This window comes from Triticum aestivum, chromosome 7D (assembly GCF_018294505.1).
Source record: "Triticum aestivum cultivar Chinese Spring chromosome 7D, IWGSC CS RefSeq v2.1, whole genome shotgun sequence".
Taxonomy (NCBI): domain Eukaryota; kingdom Viridiplantae; phylum Streptophyta; class Magnoliopsida; order Poales; family Poaceae; genus Triticum; species Triticum aestivum.
This window is the reverse complement of record NC_057814.1, coordinates 506,339,808-506,362,277: the sequence shown is the minus strand read 5'-3', so window position 1 is coordinate 506,362,277 and position 22,470 is coordinate 506,339,808. Positions and strand designations below refer to the sequence as shown.

Below are 22,470 nucleotides of genomic sequence, written 5' to 3'. Positions count from 1 at the left end.
CTGTAAATGGGCTATATGCGAACATGCCGTTAATAGGCTTTCCATGGGCCGGCCCGCCACCTTTTGACCAAGTCAAACGGGTCAGCCTTTTCACAGGAATGGGCCTCTGTTGGGCCGTGCCACATGTCGACGTATCATAGGCGCCTTCTGTCCGATGAGTGGATGACATATGTCCCAACGATGAGCCGACACGTGTTTCCTCCAACCAATGATGATTTTACACGTGGAAAATCCCCATTGGTCGGGGCTGTTAACGGGTTATCGGATCCAAAACCCGACCCGATAGCTTAACGGCGTTCCGTTACGGTGGATGCCACGTGTCGGTCACCCTTGACGAAAGCACTTCTGTGACGCGCGATTTATCGTCATGGAAGTGGACACTTCCGTGATGATAATTTTGGTAATGTCATGGAACACTTCTACGACAGCACAGGTATGACTATCTTGATTCTGTCATAAATTTGTCATGGATGTACATGCATGACAAAAAACGCGACCTACTGTGACAAACACGTATCATCACGGAAGTGTTTTTTTTGTAGTGCATGTATCAAGTTTCCGGTTAATACAATTCTAGCATGAATAATAAAAATTTATCATGATATAAGGAAATATAAAATAACAACTTTATTATTGCCTCTAGGGCATATTACCTTCATTAAACTTAACCCTTTGAATTGCTGCCACTTCTCCCAATCATCCGCGCTCATTTCCACACTCACATTTTGCGAGTGCACCTCTGCCATAGCGGAGGCATTTGCCCTGCCTGCTGGTCGCATACCACGTCCACGACTAGTACCACGTCCATCAAGCCCCCGACCGACCTCTTCCGTGCCAATCCTAACCTCTTCCACGTCCTCCCCCAAATAATCCAAGGCAAGATGTTGTTACATGTCCTGGTTGGCCACACTCAAAGTAATTCCGATCAGAATAGTTCAACCCAGACCGCTTATAATTTGCATTTTCTATGACAAGAAGTGATGAAAGCCTCTGTGCTATGCCCTGTATAGATGGTCCTCCAACCTCCAGTTTCAAACGTGTTTCCTCACTCATGATCGCAGAGATTGCTTGCTCCAAAGTAGGAAGCTTGCCACTCCCATAAAGTGCGGCCCTCCTATTCTCAAACTTAGGATTAAGTTCATTCAGAAATTCCCTAACACCCCTCCTTTCCGTCCATTTATTGAATTTTTCAATGCATTTGCCACACTCCATTTCAATTGGATCGTAATAGTCCAAATCGCTCCAAAGCCATTTCAGCTCAGAAAGTTAGTCGACCACTGTCTTCTCGCCTTGGCTCTGGTCTTGTAACTCCTTCTGAATCTTGCAAGCAAGCATTTTATTTCCTATTCCTGAGAATGTCCCTTTCAATAACCTCCAGATTTCAGATGCTTCTTTAATCCTTTCAACTTGCTTGGCAATTTGAGGTGATATTGGACTCAGTAGCCAGGCCCTCACTAGTGCATTCATCATCTTCCACTTCTTACCATCTTTAGAACTCTCTTCTAGAGGCTTCTCCACTATGCTTATAATGTAACCTTCAAGCCTCCTAGAAACCAAAATTGTCTCTGCATGCTCTGCCCAGCTCGCATAGTTCTCGGCTCCTTCTAATTTTACAAGGGGGGTTTGCAAAGGATGTACTTCCTCTTTGGTCTCCCCTTATGATCTTGAGGTCCCTTGCTTGCTAATAGCATCAAACAACACAAGATACTTCTCATCCATTGCCTGCAAGACAACAGCTAGCTCCCCTGCAGTGACAGCTGCTGGAGCATTATTATTGCCTGCCATACCTTCAATTCGTTCACACTCAGCACACACGCATTCCCCTGTGATTCACTGTTGCAGCTTCTCAAGCTCACTCTCTCTCTAACCTCCTCCTTCTCCACAAACCCACAACTCAACTCTTCTGACTCAGAACACAAACACCTAACATGGTTAGCTCCAGCAATGAAGGGGAACTGATTTGCTGGTGAGGCTCTCCTTCCTGACCGACGCCGCACACCCTCGCTCTACCTAGCCACCTCCTTGTGCTTGAGTTGCTCCACCATTGCTGCCTCCGACCAAATCTCTGGCCGGAATGTTGCACCCCATCCCACTGCTTTGAGATCACCTCTGGATGGGGCTTGGACTGGCCACCCCGATCTGCTTCGATACCATCTTGAATAACACAATCAGGATCTCCTCCAGGACTAGGGTTCAGATGTGGGGGTGCAGAGAAAAGGGGAAAACTCTGGAAGTTCTGTTCGGGGAGAGAAAATTGCTCATCCATTCCTAAGTACAGAGTATTTATAGGGTTGCATTTTTTACACATAAGACACCTAGCTATCCTATTATACAACACAAGGACCACCAACATTGGTGATACATGATATAGTACTTACTTGGTACTACTACTTGTTTGGTCGAATTTCACATGCATTGTGATGACATTTCTCTTGTTGTTGCCGCTGCTTCTATGGGAACAATAAATGCAGATGAATGCTTGTTGACAAGGATGCAGGAGATGTCCCTGGACTATCACTTTAAGGTGGAGCAAGAAGTGGGCTCCTTGACCTATGCCTTCTTTGGATTCCATGGTAAACTTGCCTCATACTCTTGTTGTGGGGCATTCTCCATGTTTCCTTTTTATCATTTCCATGGTTTTGTCTGTAGTGACATATCTATATTCCTTGTCTTGTTTCCAGTTAACAATTGAACTTGTTGAACAGGAACTGGTGGTGTTTGGTGCATATCTGCTCTGAATGAGGCAGGTGGCTGGAAGGACCGAACCACGGTCGAAGACATGGAGCTGGCAGTCCGAGCAAGCCTCAAGGGATGGTAGTTTGTATACCTTGGTGATCTAAAGGTAAATATGCACCATTAAACATTAGAGCATCATTCTACTGCTTACTGTATATATTAATTTTCATGAAGGTCCAAACAAATGTAGAAGGAACCATATGCTAGAACTTACAATTGTTGTCTCCAGGTAAAAAATGAGCTGCCAAGTACGTTCAAAACATTTCGGTACCGGCAACACAGATGATCGTGCGGGCCCTCAAATCTGTTCAGGAAAATGGTGATGGAGACGTCAGAAATAAGGTCATTTGTACCCGTATATTTGTGTGTGTGGGGGGGGGATTAGTACATACACACTTTACTTGCTAACCAACTATATACGATCTTGATGCAGAAAGTGACGCTTTGGAAGAAAATCCATGTCGTCTACAACTTCTTCTTGGTGCGCAAGGTTGTAGCGCATATTGTGACCTTTGTGTTCTACTGCCTTGTTATCCCGGCCACTATATTAGTTCCCGAGGTTGAGGTACCAAAGTGGGGTTGTGTCTATATTCCAACTATTATCACCCTTCTCAATGATGTTGGGACTCCAAGGTGCCAATCATCTAAATATCTATGCAATCTGTTTCAAATTTGATACACCTCCTCACTTCTGGGATAGCGACACATACGTATTAATATGTGAAATCATCAAATGGTGCAGGTCTATTCACTTAGTTGTCTTTTGGGTGCTATTTGAGAATGTCATGTCATTACATAGAGCAAAGGCAACCTTCATCGGTCTATTGTAGGTGGGCACAGTGAATGAATGGGTGGTAACAGAAAAGCTTGGTGACACTCTAAATACTAAAATGCAAAGTAAAGCTTTGAAGAATTTGAGGACGAGGATAGGAGAAAGGTACACAATGATAATGTCCTTAATTCATGTTCATTTCTTGATTCCCCTATCTAGACTATAATATGGAATCAGGTTGCATCTTTGGGAGCTTGGTGTTGCAGCTTACCTCTTCCTCTGTGGATGCTATGACATTTCATTTGGGAAGAACCATTATTTTATCTTTCTCTTCATGCAATCCATCGCTTTCTTCATCGTCGGCGTGGGCTATGTTGGGACATTTGTTGCACAATGATGGTATCCGTTCTGATTTCACCATGTATTCGATGCTTTCAAGCTTCATGGTCTATAATCCATAGAACATGGTTCCCGAAAAAAAATTCCATAGAAAAGATAAAATCAAGAAGCCTTCTCATGAGTGTAATGTTCTCTGAAAAATGCAGTGTTGTAAGAGCACTGCAACACAATACATAGGTATATGGGTGTGTTTTAGCTGCTAAGATTGTTGCCGTGAGACTGCGACGAGCATGAGATCGGCGGTGATCAAGCAGGCCTTTTAGAGTCTCTATGTCAGTGTAGCAAAAAGATACATTATGATTTTTTTTCTAAGGTTCACCATTTGTCTAAACAGACAAGCAAGAAAAACATCCTCTTTTCATTGTTAAGGAAGAAAGTGAAGTGCCTGCTAGTGCCTTCATACCTGCGGCTCACACATTCACTTATCTATTTTACCCAACCCCTTTGTCAATGTTAAGTTCAATAGACAAATGCATTTGGAAATATTTCATTTGAGGCAATTGTTTTTCAAACAGAGCTAGTAGCACACAAGCCGTGCTTGCTAGAGACCAGCTGCTCTGTCTCATGTCGAGATCACCAGACACTGGGAGGGAGCGCCGACGAGCACACACATAAGTTTGGTGAACTAGTGCTGGGGTGTGAGCATCACGTGTGTGTGTGTGTGTGCTCGCTGACACACCCTTTTGTTTTGATAATGAGATGAACATTGTGAAATTTATTGGATTATATTACTGAGCCTTGTGGACGTCTACATTTAGTGGTACAAATTTGAAGGACAAATAGCCTATAGACTTGGAGAGTTGGAGTACATGTACATATTTTATTATTACAATTCTAATCTATCACTAAATTGTAATCTTTGATGTGTAAACATCGTTCGTCCTTTCTCCTCTCCTCTCCCCTCCCCTCATGTGCCCCTCCCACGAGCGATGGAGGGGAAACCCTAGTCATCGGCGTAGCTCGCTTTGTCCCCTCCCTCCCCTCGCATCGTCCTGCCGACGTGGATCCATGGGCACGAGATCCACTGTAGCTTGTATGCATGAGCCTCTCGTGTCTCTCAGGGCCCCGCAGGCAACATTATCAAGACCCTAAGGGAGAAAAACATCGAGCATGACGGATTTAGGATCTCCGTGAGGTTCGAGGCCCTCAGAGGTGAGGTTGGGGGAAGGGTAAATTACCCCATGATGCATCCCCATCTGCGCTGCTGCTCTGGGTCCTGCGCCTTGGCCTCCATCATCGCCCATCTAAGGATTTCTTCCGGTTTCTACTCCCATGGCATTGGCATCCTACTTCTCTCCTCGTCGTTCGCCTCCGCGAATTCCGCAAGCAGAACTATCTCGAACTTGAGCCTGCGACATATAATCTGCACATCTCGCTACAACTCTGCCCCCAACTCCGTTTGCACTTCCGCCCTAGCCATTGAAGGAAATATGCCCTAGAGGCAATAATAAAGTTGTTATTTATATTTCCTTATATCATGATAAATGTTTATTATTCATGCTAGAATTGTAATAACCGGAAACTTAGTACATGTGTGAATACATAGACAAAATAGAGTGTCCCTAGTATGCCTCTACTTGACTAGCTCGTTAATCAAAGATGATTAAGTTTCCTGACCATAGACATGTGTTGTCATTTGATGAACGAGATCACATCATTAGAGAATGATGTATGGACAAGACCCATCCGTTAGCTTAGCATTATGATCGTTTAGTTTTATTGCTATTGCTTTCTTCATGACTTATACATATTCCTCTGACTATGAGATTATGCAACTCCCGAATACCGGAGGAGCACTTTGTGTGCTATCAAACGTCACAACATAACTGGATGATTATAAAGATGCTCTACAGGTGTCTTCGAAGGTGTTTGTTGAGTTGGCATAGATCAAGATTAGGATTTGTCACTCCGTGTATCGGAGAGGTATCTCTGGGCCCTCTCGGTAACGCACATCACTATAAGCCTTGCAAGCAATGTGACTAATGAGTTAGTTGCGGGATGATGCATTACGGAACGAGTAAAGAGACTTGTTGGTAACGAGATTGAACTAGGTATGATGATACCGACGATCGAATCTCGGGCAAGTAACATACCGATGACAAAGGGAATAACGTATGTTGTTATGCGGTTTGATCGATAAAGATCTTCATAGAATATGTAGGAACTAGTATGGGCATTCAGGTTCCGCTATTGGTTATTGACCGGAGATGTGTCTCGGTCATTTCTACATAGTTCTCGAGCCCGTAGGGTCCGTGCGCTTAACGTTCAATGACGATTTGTATTATGAGTTATGTGTTTTGGTGACCGAAGTTTGTTCGGAGTCCCGGATGAGATCACGGACATGACGAGGAGTCTCGAAATGGTCGAGAGGTAAAGATTCATATATTGGAAGGTTATATACAGACACCGGAATGGTTCCGAAGAGGTTCGGGGATTTATCGGAGTACCGGGAGGCTATCGGAACCCCTCGGGAAAGTTAATGGGCCTAATGGGCCATAGTGGAGGAGAGGAGGCAGGCCACGGGAGGTGGCGCCCCCCCCCCCCTTGCCCAATCCGAATTGGACAAGGGGAGGGGGTGCGGCCCCCCTCTTTCCTTCTGCTTCTCCCTCCTTTCCCCTTTCCCCCTCTCCGTTGGAAGGAAAGGGGGGAATCCTACTAGGAACGGAGTCCTAGTAGGACTCCCCCCTCTTGGCGCGCCCCCCTCGGGCCGGCCTCCTCCTCCCCCCTCCTTTATATACGTGGGCAGGGGGCACCCCAAAGGCACAACAGTTAATTCTTAGCCGTGTGCGGTGCCCCCCTCCACAGTTTACTCCTCCGGTCATAGCGTCGTAGTTCTTAGGCGAAGCCCTGCGCGGATCACATCACCAACACCGTCGCCACGCCGTCATGCTGACGGAAATCTCCGCCGACCCTCTAGTGGATCAAGAGTTCGAGGGACATCATCGAGCTGAACGTGTGCTGAACACGAAGGTGCCATACGTTCGGTACTTGGATCGGTTGGATCGTGAAGACGTTCGACTACATCAACCGCGTTAACATAACGCTTCCGCTTTCGGTCTACGAGGGTACGTGGACACACTCTCTCTGTCTCGTTGCTATGCATCTCCTAGATAGATCTTGCGTGATCATAGGAAATTTTTTGAAATTGCATGCTACATTCCCCAACAGCCATAACAGATCTCGGCTCCCGGACGCAGGATTGCCACCAGTTGTTCAATTTTTTTTTGGAAAATCTTTAATGCGCATTTAAGAATTGTAAATGTATTAAGGTAGCTACAAAAGCAGTTGGTGCATATTTTATTTTTTTGCATGGTAATACATGTCTCATTCATATCATAAACATCATAGTACAAGTCACGTAATGACCGACATAACAAAACTGAAAAGATAGCAGAACATCTCTGAGCTTGACACCAACGTTCGTCACCTGCCTCCGGCACCACCATAGCAGCCATTGAAGAAAAGAATGATGGATCACCTCCTCACCCGGGCTCGACGTGGCTCCATCGTTGATATGTAGCTTTGCGGACATACAAGGTGGCCCACCAAAAGTGAAACCCTTGCCGTTGAACAAATCAGATTGGGGCAACACCCCGGACACGCCATCGAACTCCAGATCTGGCACCCCACCACAACTAAGACGCCAAAGGAGGAAACCATACCTGCCATCCACGATCCACGAACCCAGCATACGTTCCGTCTTTCAGATGTCGTCGATGCAGACCACAATTTGCATCCGCTCCTGGACTACCTCCCAAGCTCCGCGCCGACGCTGGAGCAAACACCGTCGCAACGGCGGAGTCCGAGGACACAGGTCCACCACGAGGATGCCGCCGCCGCCACGCCATCCTTGCTTGAACAGTCTGGTTTCCAAATTCATCCCCAACCATAGGACAGATGGCCACGTTAGGGAAGGATCCGAAGAATCTTTATTCAGTGCCGTCATCGTGCGCCGTCATCGTCACCGCCGAAGTTAAGACGATAAACAATCTAAAAACCTAGACTACAAGGGACAAAAACGGTCAACACGTGTTGACCCGACGACCCCCCTCACCGAGGTCGCCGGCGGAGGGGAGCCGCGGAATGACGGCGCTGGAAGATTGGCCTCTCTTGGCGGCGGCTAGGGTTTGAGGCGCCAGAGACGAGAGGAAAAAGATATGTTAGTATAATAGTTGGTGCATATACTCCACTCCTTTTGCATGCATGTGTACCATGCAGATGCGGCCTATATACACATACAGGGTTCCAAAAAGTTTGGCGAGCTGCAAGTTCGTAGTGGGTCAGTTCTCGCTCCTGATTTCCACGTACATGACTTCGAACTGTCCAAGTCAACTCATGGCGATCGTAGCTGGACCGGCCATGCTTGACTGACCTGCGCCAGCGTACGAGACCCTCGGGGAGTCGTCGCCTAGAAACTTGGTACGTGCATTTTGTTCCCCCACATGGCCACATCAACCCGTTCGCCACGCAGTGGCTGTGTACCTGGCCTTGTTTGTTTCTGTTTTAGTCCCGTGTGAGGTGTGTACCCCGGTCCCCGGACGTCGTGTACCACGGGTATGGAATGTCATGTATGTACATCCGTCCAAAGTTGTGGCTTGTCCGTGCAGTGGAATTCCAGTAAATAGTGCTTTCGGCGATGCTCTGTTCCGTGTACTGTAGTGCGTGAAACCGTTGGAGCAGCGACTCTTCTCAGGCAGCGAATCAACCCGTGGTTGAATGGCATCCCCTCTTCACGAGAGTTCAAATTCTGAACTTGACATTGATGTTCGTATTATTTCTAGATTTATTTCAGACTTCCGGTGATGTTCGTTTAATGGGAGAATACGTTCCTATCATGTCGACTGCGAGACGCCTAAAGGTGACTTCGTAAAATCTCAAGATGCTACGCTGACTCCGTTCATAAGGTGTGTATGCTCGTGTATGTGAGCGACTTTGATACTCTGTTAAAAAAGAAGACTCTCCTCGGGCAATTTTTAAAAATATTGTAAATGTATTTTTTTAAAATATTCATCATGCATTCAAAAAATTGACAATGTGTATTTCAAAAAATGTTTGACGTGCATTTAAAAATTATTGGGTAAAAACATTCTTGCATTTCAAGAAATGCATTGAATTTTTTGAATGCAAGTTGAACAGATGCATTTCAAGATACCTTTTTTTTGTTTTTAAATCCATGTAAAATAAACATTGACTTGGAGGAAAACAAAAATGAAAACCGGTAGTTGGGCATATAATTGAGCAAAAACATAACCAATTTCTAAAACCGCTAGTTGGGCATATAATTAGTTGAAAAAACAATCGGCGTGTTTCTCCTGCGGTTAGCTAATAATCCCTAATTTTCTGAAAAATAGAAAACTCACCAGACTATTTTTCGTTTGAGATTTGATTGGTTCGGAAACATATAAAAAAATAAGAAACCCAATGTAATAATAAGCAAGTAACAAAAGGTGGCGCGCTGGCTAGGCCTACACGCGCGTGCCACAAGCGTTCGGGTTCGAATCTGACAGACGCCACTGTACCAATTTGTCACCCTAGCCTCAATTGTGGTATCAACTTCTTGCAAGGCAATTAGGGAAAACTTTCCTCCCCTCGATCTTCATCGGCAAGCCCGTGGATTTGCCTCTCCTCGGTCCGTCGCTCCGGTGGCCGGTGGCAGGGAGGGGATTTCTGGTGGATCCGGCTAGTAGATAGGTAGGGTTTTAATCCTCGCATGGGTGACATTTGGAGGATGGTGGCGCTTCTTTTTCCTGTCAGTCTTCCGGGCTCCGATCCTTCTCAAGTTCGTCCGTCGGGACGGATTAGACAGAGCTCCGGCGTAGATTCATGCCAGCTCCTCGGGACGGCGAGGTTAGAGTTTCTTGTCGTGCGTAAGCAACAGTGATATTTGGTCCTAGGTTCTTCAGATCGATTCAAGGATTCAACAGCGACGACTGTGGCTCCAGGGCGCTTGGTCCTTAGGGGCACCGGGCACGTGTACGAAGACTTCCCGGCTATCATCGACAAGGTCAGGCCGGCTCCGGTATGGGAGCGGCGACAGCGACGCTTCGGCGGCTCGTTCCGGCGGCGGCGGTGGTCGTTCGGTGGTCCATGAACCTCGATGTAATTTTTATTATGTTTGAGGTGTTTTGTAATTTCGGTGAATTTTTATAATAGATCTGGTCTTTCTCAATTTTTTTTATGGTACCAACATGTCCCGCCGTTAAAATCCCTCGAGCGCGGTTAGTACAGGCAGAGGATCTGCATCCCCGCCGATCTCCCACCACCGAACACTGGCACCCGCATTGTTCCGAGCTCAACGCACGAGCACCCGCCATTAACTATTCAAGCTTCACTTCGCTCTGCAATTTCTCTGTAAGATCGAGGCAGAGCGTACGCAGAAAAGCAAAGCGCGCGATTGTGTGCCGAGATGGCTGCGGCGCTGCTGCCGGGTACCCGGATAACGTTCTCTGGGGCGTGGCAGCAGGTCCGTGGCCCGGTGATCGTGCCGCTGCTGCGCGCGTCCGTGCTGCTCTGCGTCGCCATGTCCGCGATGCTGTTGGCGGAGAAGGTGTACATGGCGGTGGTCGTCCTCGCGCTGCGGCTGCTCGGCCGCCGCCCCGAGCTGCAGTACCGGTGGGAGCCCATGCGCGACGGCGACGACCCCGAGCTCGGCAGCGCCGCCTACCCCATGGTCCTTGTGCAGATTCCCATGTACAACGAGCGCGAGGTAGCACTGTGCATCCGCACGACGGTGCATTCCATATTCAGTGCATCCTTGGCTGACTACTACGTAGTCTGCTTCGCTGTTCTCTGACAGACTGAGCTTGCGTATCCTCATTGATCTGCAGGTGTACCAGCTGTCGATCGGGGCGGCGTGCGGGCTCTCCTGGCCATCCGATCGGATCATCGTCCAGGTGCTCGACGACTCCACAGACCCTGTCGTCAAGGTAAATTAATTGGGGAACGATCACCTTTTGTCATAGGCAGTCTGGAGCTAGATCGAGGTCAAAGAGCAAGTAGAATGTGCATATATGTAGCACTCCACATGGCCGTGAACAGAGGGAGTAGTAGTACACATGCCGTACGTGAGTAATACTGTAGTATGAAGTTGACATCAACTTCACAAGCTCGCACGCGTTGTTGATGCACCCAGCATGCATTGACAGTAATCAAACCGTCAAACGTGAGAGATGAAAAAACGATGGTTTGTGAGTGTGCAGGAGTTGGTGCAGGTGGAGTGCCAGCGCTGGGCGAGGAAGGGCGTGAACATCAAGTATGAGACCCGGAACAACCGGCGCGGGTACAAGGCCGGCGCGCTCAAGGAAGCCATGAAGCACGGCTACGTCAAAGACTGCGACTTGGTGGCCATCTTCGACGCCGACTTCCAGCCGGAGCCCGACTTCCTGTCGCGCTCCGTCCCCTTCCTCGTCCACAACCCCGATATCGCCCTCGTGCAGGCCCGTTGGAAATTTGGTACGTACACTAAGCTAATAAATTGGTTCTGTTCACACTAACACGGCAAACATTGTTATTTGTGCCTCTCGAGCTCTGAGACGAAATTGCAATAACTGAAATCGTCTTACTTGACAAAATGTATATCGTGTGTATGTACTTAGTTATGTTCCAAATAGTTTAGAACTATTAGCATGGATTTTTCAATGTCAGATGCACCGTTGGAACACTTATGAGTTAAACTTATTTTATAGTTGGAAGTTTGGCTTGGCCGTAAAAGTGCTCGCACATATACTATTATGTAGTTCTGAAAAATCCTTTAGCCTTGTAACTATAATTTTCTGAATTACTTACACATAAGTGGTACTTCTTTAAAAGGAAACATGTATCAGTATCATTGGCTAGTTTAGCAATGGCATATTGATGATATGATGTTGTTTGGTGATACGTGATAGTACTTACTTGGTACTACTACTTTTTTGGTTGAATTTCTTCTGCATTGTGATGACATTTCTCTTGTTGCTGCCGCTGCTTCTGTGCGAACAGTGAATGCAGATGAATGCTTGATGACAAGAATGCAGGAGATGTCCTTGGACTACCACTTCAAGGTGGAGCAAGAAGTGGGCTCTTCGACCTATGCCTTTTTTGGATTCAATGGTAAACTTGGTCTCAACTTTGCTCTTGTGGAGCATTCTGTGTGTTTCCTTTTTATCATTTTCATGATTCTGTCTATATTTCTTCTGTAGCGATAGATATGTGTTCTTCCCTTGTTTCCAGTTAATAACATAACTTGTTGAATAGGAACCGCTGGTGTGTGGCGCATATCTGCTCTGAATGAGGCAGGTGGCTGGAAGGACCGAACCACAGTTGAAGACATGGACCTGGCTGTCCGAGCAAGTCTCAAGGGATGGAAATTTGTGTACCTTGGTGATCTCAAGGTAAATATGCACCATTAACCTATAAGATCATGCCACATTAGAGCATCATTCTACTGCTTACTTATATGTTAATTGTTGTGGAGGTTCAAATAAATGTAGAGCGAACCATGTGTCGAACTTGTAATTGTTGTTTTCAGGTAAAAAATGAGCTCCCTAGTACGTTCAAAGCATTTCGGTACCAGCAACATAGATGGTCATGCGGGCCGGCAAATTTGTTCAGGAAAATGGTGATGGAGATCATTAAAAATAAGGTCACTTACACCAGGTTATATTTTGGGGGACGTTAGTACATGCAGAATTTACTTGCTAACTAGTTATATAATGTCTTGATGCAGAAAGTGACACTTTGGAAGAAAATCCATGTGGTCTACAACTTCTTCTTTCTGCGCAAGGTTGTCGCACACATTATGACCTTTGTGTTCTACTGCCTTGTTATCCCGGCCACGGTCTTAGTTCCCGAGGTTGAGGTACCAAAGTGGGGTTGCGTATATATTCCAGCTATTATCACCCTTCTCAGTGTTGTTGGGACTCCAAGGTGCCAATCATCTAAACATCTATGAAATTTGTTTAAAAGTTGATGAACCTATGCTTCCTAACTTTTCGACAATGAAAGATGCATATTAACATGAGAAATCGTCAAATGTTGCAGGTCTGTTCACTTAGTTATCTTTTGGGCACTATTTGAGAATGTTATGTCATTGCATAGAACAAAGGCCACCTTCATCGGTCTATTGGAGGCACACACGGTGAATGAATGGGTGGTGACAGAAAAGCTTGGTGACACTGTGAAGACTAAAATGCCAAGTAAAGCTTTGAAAAAGCTGAGGATAGGGATAGGAGAAAGGTACACAATGATAATTTCCTTAATTCATGTGCATTTCTTGATTCTCCTATCTAAACTATTATATGAAATCAGGTTACATCTTTGGGAGCTTGGTGTTGCAGCCTACCTCTTCATTTGCGGATGCTATAGCATTTCATTTGGGAATAACCATTACTTCATCTTTCTCCTTATGCAATCCATCGCTTTCTTCATCGTCGGTGTGGGCTATGTTGGGACATTCGTCACACAATGATGGTATCCATTCTGAGTTTAACATGTCTTCGATGCTTTCAAGTTTCATGCTATATAATATAATCAATATGAAAGATAAGATCAAGAAGCCTTCTCTTGAGTGTAATGTCCTTTGACAAAAATGCAGTAGCAACACATCACATAGGTATATGGGTGTGTTTTAGCTGCTAGGAATGTGTCGTACGCATGAGATCGGTGATGATCAAGCAAGTTGTCTAGAGTATCTGCATCACTGTAGCAAAAAGAAATGATCTTTTTCCAAGGTTCGCCATTTTTCTAGACAGATAAGCAAGAAAAAGTATCTCCTTCCATTGTTAAGGAAGAAAGTAAAGTGCGCGGTGTTTCCTCACCTTTGGCCCACATCTTCAGTTATATCTTTTACCCTTTACCCCTGCTGAATGTTAAGTTCAATAAATAAATGCATTTGGGAATATTTCCTTTAAGGCAATTGTATTTCAAACAGAGTTAGTAGCATACAAGCATTGCTTGTTGGAGACTAGCTTCTCTATCTCTTGTTGAGTTCACTGGATAATAGGAGGGAGCACCGACGAGCACACACACATGGGGTGGACCGGTGCTGGGCGTGAGCATCACGTGTATACTCGCTGGCACTCCCTTCTGTTTGATAATGAGATGAATATTATGAATTTTTTTGGATTATATTACTGAGCCTTGTGGGCAAGTACATGTGGTGGTACAAATTTGTAAGACAAGTGACCTATAGACTTGGAGTACAAGTAGATACTCTACCATTCTATAAATGGGGCTTGATATCTTCACTTCATCATGAATAAATGAGAACTAGCACACATCGCCATGGATGCTGCAACCACAAACATGTTTTCTGCAATTGCTACCGAAACAGAGCAACTGAAGCAAACCATCGTATGTACTACGAATAATAGGTAGCCCTACCCCATGCAGAGTTTGTGAGCCGTGTAATAGGCGACCATTTGCGCGATTTGTGAGGCACTTGAATAAGCCGCATGCACCTATTTTATCATTAGAATATAATCTATCACTAATTTGTAATTTCGCTGTGTACACGACATTTGTGTATTCTACCCTAGTTGATGTGGTAGCAATGATACGTATCCAATGTATCTATATTTTTTGATTGTTCTATATTGTTATACTATCATTCTTGGATGTTTTACAATCATTTTATAGCAACTTTATATCATTTTTTGGGACCAACCTATTGATATAGTGCCCAGTGCTGTTTTTTTGCTTGTTTTTTTACTTCGCAGAAAATCAATACCAAACGGAGTCCAAACACAACGAAACTTTTTGGAGATTTTTTCTGGACCAGAAGACACAAGTTGGGCCAAGGAAGTACCACATGGGGGCTCCGAGGGGAGTACAACCCACCTGGGCGTGCCTGGGGGCCCAGGCGCGCCCTGGTGGGTTGTGCCCACCTCGGCTGCCTCCCACACCGCCTCTTTGCTCTGTAAATACCCCGAAAATCCAAAAACCCTAGAGGAGTCGACAAAACACAACTCCAGCCGCCGCAAGTTTCGGAAACCATAGATCCAATCTAAACACCATCATGGAGGGGTTCATCATCCTCATTGGTGCCTCTCCGATGATACGTGAGTAGTTCATTGTAGACCTACGGGTCCGTAGTTAGTAGCTAGATGGTTTCCTCTCGCTCTCCCTCTTTTTATTCTCAATACAATGGTCTCTTGGAGATCTATTTGATGTAACTCTTTTTGCGGTGTGTTTGTTGGGATCTGATGAACTTTGAGTTTATGATTAGATCTATTTTATCCATGAAAGTTATTTGAGTTTTGATCTCTTATATGCATGATTACTTATAGCCTCGTATTTCTTCTTCGAGTCTTTGGTTTAGTTAGGCCGACTAGATTGATTTTTCTTGCCATGGGAAGAGGTGCTTTGTGATGGGTTCGATCTTACGGTGCTCAATCCTAGTGACAAAAGGGGAAATGACACATATGTATCGTTGCTATTAAGGATAACAAGATGGGGTCTATTCCTACATGAATAGATCTTGTCTACATCATGTCATCGTTCTTATTGCATTACTCCGTTTCTCTATGAACTTAATACACTAGATGCATGCTGGATAGCGGTCGATGTGTGGAGTAATAGTAGTAGATGCAGGCAGGAGTCGGTCTACTAATCTTGGACGTGATGCCTATATAATGATCATTGTCTGGATATCATCATAATTATTTGAAGTTCTATCAATTGCCCAACAGTAATTTGTTTACCCACCGTATGCTATTTTTCTCGAGAGAAGCCACTAGTGAAATCTACGGCTTCCGGGTCTAATTTCTCATCATACATTTTCAGATCTACATTGCTATTTGCCTTTTGTTTTATTTGCATCTTTTATTTTCAGATCTATATTATCAAAAACTCAAAAATACTTTGTTGCACTTTATTTTATTTCGCATTTTATCGAGATCTATTTATTCAATCTATCACAATTTTTATCCCTACAACTTGGAAATTTCTGGCACCGTTACCTGAAAGGGATTGACAACCCCTTTAACACGTCGGGTTGCAAGTATTTGTTCTTTGTGTGCAGGTACCGTTTACATAGTGTTGCTTGGTTCTCCTACTGGTTCGATAACCTTGGTCTCATCACTGAGGGAAATACCTACCGTAGCTATGCTGCATCATCCTTTCCTATTTGGGGAAATACCGACATAGTTCAAGCCGCATCAAGCAACAAGGGAGATTAACTCTAAATCGGAAAAAAAGATGAAAAAGAGGTCTTGCGTAGTTTTCAACCAAGGACTGGACCACATGAGCTCAGGCGGTCGCGGCGAAGGCATTGCCATGCTCCTTACACTTGGTGATCACCTCCACGCCCTCGTCGTTGAAAGCGATCACCTTCATGGTGTCGGGGGACAGTAGCTTGAACGTCAGCATGTACCCGATCATGATCTGGTGAACGGCGGCGAAGGTGGCCCAACCCTGATCAAGGATAACCCTGCCGTCGATCACCCTCACCGTCACCCTCCATGCGCAGCCGGTGTTCGTCTTCAGCTTGAACTCTGTAGGGATGGCGGGCAAGTGCTTTGTGAAGTGCAGAGGCAATGGCAGACTCTCCAGCTTAGGAGCAAGGATAACCTTGCAGAAGTGGTTTGGTCCTGACTCCTGATGGAAATGGCCATAGTTCCTCTTCTTGGGGCTTGGGTGATCCAGCACTTGCACTTCTTCCATTGGAGGGACAACCTCCTTTCCCTTCTCCAATGGTGGCACGACATCCTTGCCCTTGTCCATCTGCATTATAAACAACATGTAGTTCAATGGTCAGCATTCATTCATATCGGCCTAGCTCTCCTATATTAACCCACCCCACTAACCCAACACCACACTCAAACCCCCTCTGTTTCACCACCTCTCCCTCGCCATGAACTCCAACTCCAACCCCAACACTTTCCCCTAGGGCATTGGATGGAGGGCCTTCTTCCTTGGGTGCTCGCTCGGTGACCGCAAGAAGTTCGAGCAAACCATGGAAGTGTGCTCTAACTTCAGCAGCTTCGATGACATGCACAAGAAGGCCGATGTTGTGCTCAAGAAGGCTACACCGAACGAGATGAAGACACTGGTTCCCGACCCATCGAAGGGCGCGATGTCAGTGGAGATCCTGCGTTGGGCCATGAATCAGGCAGACTCCAGCGACGGTCGACAGCGGTCAAGATGGGCCTAGTACAGTCAGTACAAGGCGCCTCAAGACCAGCGTGCCGCGGCGTACTGGAGTAGTACGTTCGGGTCGCCGGAGTCCGACAACGACGATGTGCAGATGGTGGCCAGGGTGCCAGCGGTAGGCGACCGTGCAAGACCCATCGTTCTTGACGAAGACGATGAGGACGAAGACGATGAGGAAGAAAAGAAGATGACTATACCCCCCGTTGCTCGACGCGACTCCAGAGTCGCCGCGGCTAGACAATCCAATCCCCGCCCCCGATGTAATCGAAAAATAACCTATGATCCATAGATGCATAATCGATTGATGTGCTCTAATCGAATCCTTCCCCCCGATGTGTTCAATCCCCCCTAACTCTTCAATGGTGTGCTCTACCGAAGCTAGCCCGAGTCGAAAGCAGTGAATGTACAGAGAGGACGAGGTCTTACTGCCATGGCCGATGCACTCTGGTGGAGGTCTGCAGTCGCTTCGGTGGTTGCCGCCGCTGTCTTCAATCGATTTGTAGTAGAGCTCAGGTGGTCCTCGCCGGTGTGAGCGGGGAAGAGGGGAGAGAGCGGTGAGGAGGGGGAGGTGAGGGTAATTTATGACGATGCATTTGGAAACAACGCGACGTCTCGGGACCACACCCACGCGTGCAATCGCCCATGCCCACGTGCCTAGGGTTGCATCGCTCGGGCCTGGATGAGGAAAAACGGCCGATTTGAGCGTTCCCAAGGATGCAGGCCCAGAGGTGCTTTAATCTTCGTGCTATGCAGGCCCAATAGTGAATGCGGGTAACCAAATGGGCCTTTTTCTTCCTGCGCGGGCCTGGCTGAGGCTAATGCGACCAACCAAACATGTCCTATGTGTGTGTGCGCGCGCGTGCTTTGGCACTGGTTCCTTCCATTGCTGGTGCGTCCGCATCCTTCATGTGTTTGGTTAATTAGTTCAACCTTGTGCAGATCTTGCATCTTTTCTTAATTTTTATACATCAACTTATGAGATTTGTGTAAGTTCTGTTGGAATATTAGGAAAATTCATGATTAAATAATTCATGACAAGAACAGAAAATAACATACAACAATCTAGCATACTAGATGAATAGGAAAACATGCAGAGCAGTATCGCACATGTAACAACAACTACAAATAGAGTCATGAATAGATCACGATGGAAGTAATGTTCGTTAGCTGCTGTAGGAGCGACATTGTTGATGACAAAATTGATGACAATCTGTTGCTGACGGAGTTGGAGACCACAATGAGTAGCGCCACCTGACTTGGACGGAAGATGACCCGTGATGACGAACTTGACCAGTCGCGCAGAGAGCTTCCCAAACCTAATTCGGCCTCTCCCGGTGCAGGATCACAAATACGAATGGTTCCGAAGACCTGCTCTCCCGCGGACCCTCTCCCGCACACCGATGCACACCGGTGTTCAGGATGGAGTGGACTACGATGGTGGCGCAAGTTGTGAGATGAGGCAAAACCCTAGGTGTTTTCGATGTATCTTTGGTCAAGGCCGGTGACAATATGTATAATAGGACCAGAGGTGGTATCGTCTCATGATCACGATCTCTAACCAACTTAATTTTTAAGTCGTATACTTATCGAATAATAAATAATAAACTTGTCTACCAAGACATAAAAAATTAAATGGCAAAAGGAGATCGCGCCCCTGCAAGAACAGGGACCGAATTTGGGCAGACCATTCATGCACATGAGATTAAGGTTCTCATTGTGTCCATCTTCGCCACTGGTGCTTTGGTGCCACTATAGTCTATCTCCCGTCTTTCTATAACCTTTTGCAATTAGCATTGCCTTCTTCTATCCACCTTGCCCTATGTAGTTTGTTTTACGGTGAACATCCATTTGCATCCAACTACTCTTTTTCCTGCTGGGAGTGGAAGAAGATCCCACGTCTTGTTCTTCTAAAGTGCACCAAGCTCCTCCTTCATGGCCCATCTTAGTGATATGTAGGCTCTCAGCCCTTACCTGCATCATCCATCCTTCCTACAGAAAGAAAGTGATTTTATGCCCTCGTGAAGGAACATGTTTGGGCCGGCTGGAGCTCGACACGGAGCAAAATGTAGATGATCTTCGCAAATGGGCGAGGTAGGAGGACATGGTTGGAAGTTTTTTGACATGACAATAGTGCTGGATAGAGGGTTTATTTGACAAAGATTCACTGTTGTCAGAGAAGAGAATAGATTCTTTTATGTTTGTTCAAACGTTGCTTGCACATATTAAACCCAAATGTGACCAAAAAGTCTGACATATAAAGTATGGGGCGCACTACGCGTCGGCTGGCTGATCTTTTGAAAAAATTGGCTGGGTCACGAGCCATCTGATGTGTGTGATGTCGACCGTGCAATCACTCATGTCCTTTGCCCAACCTTCATTGCAATATGACCCACGTTGCAAACCTCATCACACTACAACGCCTTCTGCAACAGTAGTCATTGGATGAAGTCCTCCGCGACATCCTATATGTTTCAGAAACATGACGTCCTCTACAATGCACGAGACATGACCATCGTCGTCGTTGTAGTCGCCACACAAAACATCCCTCGAGTTGCGAGCAGTCGCTGCTTTGCTTGCACCAGTGTGACAATATGCTCCCCTACAGCAGGCGGCGGAAGTGGTGCCATGCTCTGCACCAGCCGGTGCTTCGCTATAGGAACACGGCAGGCACTAGCCAGATCTGGCCAGCCAACGCGGCAGCGGCCGATCGGGAGAGAGAGAGAGAGAGAGAGAGAGAGAGAGAGAGAGAGAGAGAGAGAGAGAGAGAGAGAGAGAAATGAGAGGAACAGGGAAGCGGCTTGTGATGGAATGGAAAGGATAAGGCGAGAGTTCATAGAGCCACCCAACACATGGTTATGCTACAAAAAAAACCATCTGATGGGTTTGCAATATACCCCGTGTTATGTTATATTTGACTGTCTGTGTTATAATCCATGCTGCAAAAGTATATATGCGTAGTTAGGAGGGTGCTCTGTGCTGCATGATTAAAGACTGATCGGATGGTTGTGGGGTCGGCCGACACACGCGTCTCTTCAGCCGAATGAGGCTGAGCGTTTAGCACAAATGTCCGTGCGATGCAATGGGAGAAAACGTGGATGGAAACTGCTGCCTTCTATTTCAACATGGCACCCTAGTTTAAAAATAGTAACTGGTTCAAAGTTATTCAGTCAAATACTAACGGGTAATTCCTATTCCTATAGAGAAAAAAATAACAGTTCAAACTCAGTTTAGTGATGCTTAGATTGGATGATGAACTATCAAACTCACCCCATCTCTCCTTCATATGGGCTTTGCTAAAGAGAAAGGGCGAGGAATGACTGTGCGTCGCAACAAGCGCTAAAGTTTCTCTCTCGCATCGTGTCTCTCCCTCAACCACTATGCGCTTCATCAATCCGTCGGTTTCACAAACTAATGCTTAAGTTGTACATCAAATTGGAAGATCGAATGCAAGCACCATGGAAGAGAAGTGAATGAAACGACACAAGAGCTAGCTAACTTTTGTTTTTACGGTGAAACCCATTGTAATTGGGCCAATGAACCCTGAGCTTTTCTCAATGTAATCTCATAAACAGTGTAACTATTATTTGGTACCAACAAAGGGAACCACCATCACCTCCCCTAAAGGAAGCAACAGTCTGCCCACAAATTTCCATACTTTTGCTTTTGCATGTTCCATTTCAATTATCTGCCTTGATACTTCATCAAGCAGCACATTCCTCGATACCACTTCCTGAAAGTTCGAACAATATCACGGGCACATGTAATACATCACTATTACTTTGTGAAAGTTTTTCTGCTGAACTATCCTTACTGTATGTTTTTTTTGAAAAATAGGACACTTGTCGTTGTACCAGAAAAGCACACCTACAACGGCAGAACTGCATCAACTATCAAATATACCACTCAGGTTCTATAGAAAACAGGAACACCAATAAAGAGTGAGGTATAGAAAAACATGTCAACTGTTATTTGGTAACCAACCAAAGGGCTGCTAAAACCCTTCAGGCATAGTTGAAGCCACCATCTCTTTTAACCCCTATCAAAGGGATTTGATGACCTTCAATGAAAATTACACGAACAACCTCACTTTCTTAGACGAAACTTTGCTTATTCAATAGGTGTGGAACTCGTGGAATGTAAGGATTATAACAGCTCTCCCCCTGAAACGTGAGTAATTAGCTATGTTTCTCATTTGAAAACATTAAACCAATAACCAGGGAAGAGACAGTCATCATATATGTAGAAGCATCTCAAGAAAAAAAGATGCACACCAATAAATAACTGAAGCTAATTTGTAAAATATTGGCAGCAAATGTAGAATATTGATATTTGGCACTTCATATGACAATGAGAAAATAAACCAGGATGAGTCACGTCAAATAATTTGACCGTATCATCTTCATTATGGTTCAAATGAGAGAGAAAATAGATAGCCATTAAGCAAAAATTCCTCGTCGGCAACCATTGCACATATTTCAGTTTTATAAAATACAATAGTTCATTTTGCATACAGAAACATGTCAACATTCTAGAAACAGATGTGTTCGTCTTCGTCTAAAGTTCAACTGACATAAAAAATTCAAATTGCAGCTGCATTCTGTAGATACACTGATCAGCAAATTATTAGAATTATAAGTCAAATTCCAGTAGAAAGTATGACTACCGCATCTTAAAAATGCCCATCTAATAGCTTGTAAACCTGGTCATATTGATGCCTGCTAATTCCGCATATCTTTTCCAAGAAATACAATATTTCTTCTCACATACATGCAGTGTATATGTTGTTCAAAAGAAAATGAGAGAAGACCATGATCTCCCAGGCTCTGCATGTAAGAGGAGCAACAAACCTAATTGAACTACAACTTGTTGACTGAACAAGAGGTGAGTCATGGGCGATGTTGGCGTCTGCGCTCTCCCAGGTGAGGCGGTGAGGAGGCAACACGGCAGTGTGCCTGTCGAATGGTGACCATGGAGCTCCAAATTGGAGGAGGAGAGGGTGGTCTCCGGTCTTGCTCCGTCGGTTGGCAGCCATGGAGCCCCAATTTAGAGGACGAAAGGATGTTGGATTCTGCCATACTCATCGAGGAAGATAAATGCATGTCCAATAGGGGTAAACTATCTATGTTGGACTGGATTATAAGTGTTTCGGTTGCACCGAACTCAGGAACTGTCTAGCTGTCAAAATTTGTGATGTGAGCAAAACCATGGACAAATATAAAACTGAAAACCAACACGGTTTATTTTATACAGCTACGCTTTGGAAAAAATGCCACGTAAAGAGGGTCCAAAGTTGATGATAATAGGCAAACTAATCTCCCCTATTTGAAGTATGGTCATGGAAGCAACCTGCATTGGAAGGGCATGCCATTGTCCAGTAAGTATGACCCTTACAAAAATTGGTAACTGAACAATGCAAGGAATCTATGTGCAGTGCA

General features: G+C 45.5%; 1 protein-coding gene and 1 pseudogene across 1 annotated transcript; both read left to right on the top strand.

The window, feature by feature from the left end:
• Nucleotides 1–2,452: 2,452 nt before the first annotated feature.
• On the top strand, nucleotides 2,453–3,905 carry LOC123171208 (probable glucomannan 4-beta-mannosyltransferase 9; annotated as a pseudogene).
• A 6,217-nt stretch (nucleotides 3,906–10,122) lies between these two features.
• LOC123169691 (probable glucomannan 4-beta-mannosyltransferase 9) lies at nucleotides 10,123–14,560 on the top strand. The gene is made up of 9 exons (XM_044587565.1): nucleotides 10,123–10,613; nucleotides 10,735–10,833; nucleotides 11,107–11,359; nucleotides 11,885–11,995; nucleotides 12,140–12,276; nucleotides 12,414–12,527; nucleotides 12,612–12,811; nucleotides 12,926–13,120; nucleotides 13,193–14,560. Exons 1-9 carry the CDS (start codon nucleotides 10,314–10,316, stop codon nucleotides 13,350–13,352), a joined length of 1,569 nt encoding a protein of 522 aa, XP_044443500.1. The 5' UTR covers nucleotides 10,123–10,313; the 3' UTR covers nucleotides 13,353–14,560.
• Nucleotides 14,561–22,470: the final 7,910 nt, after the last annotated feature.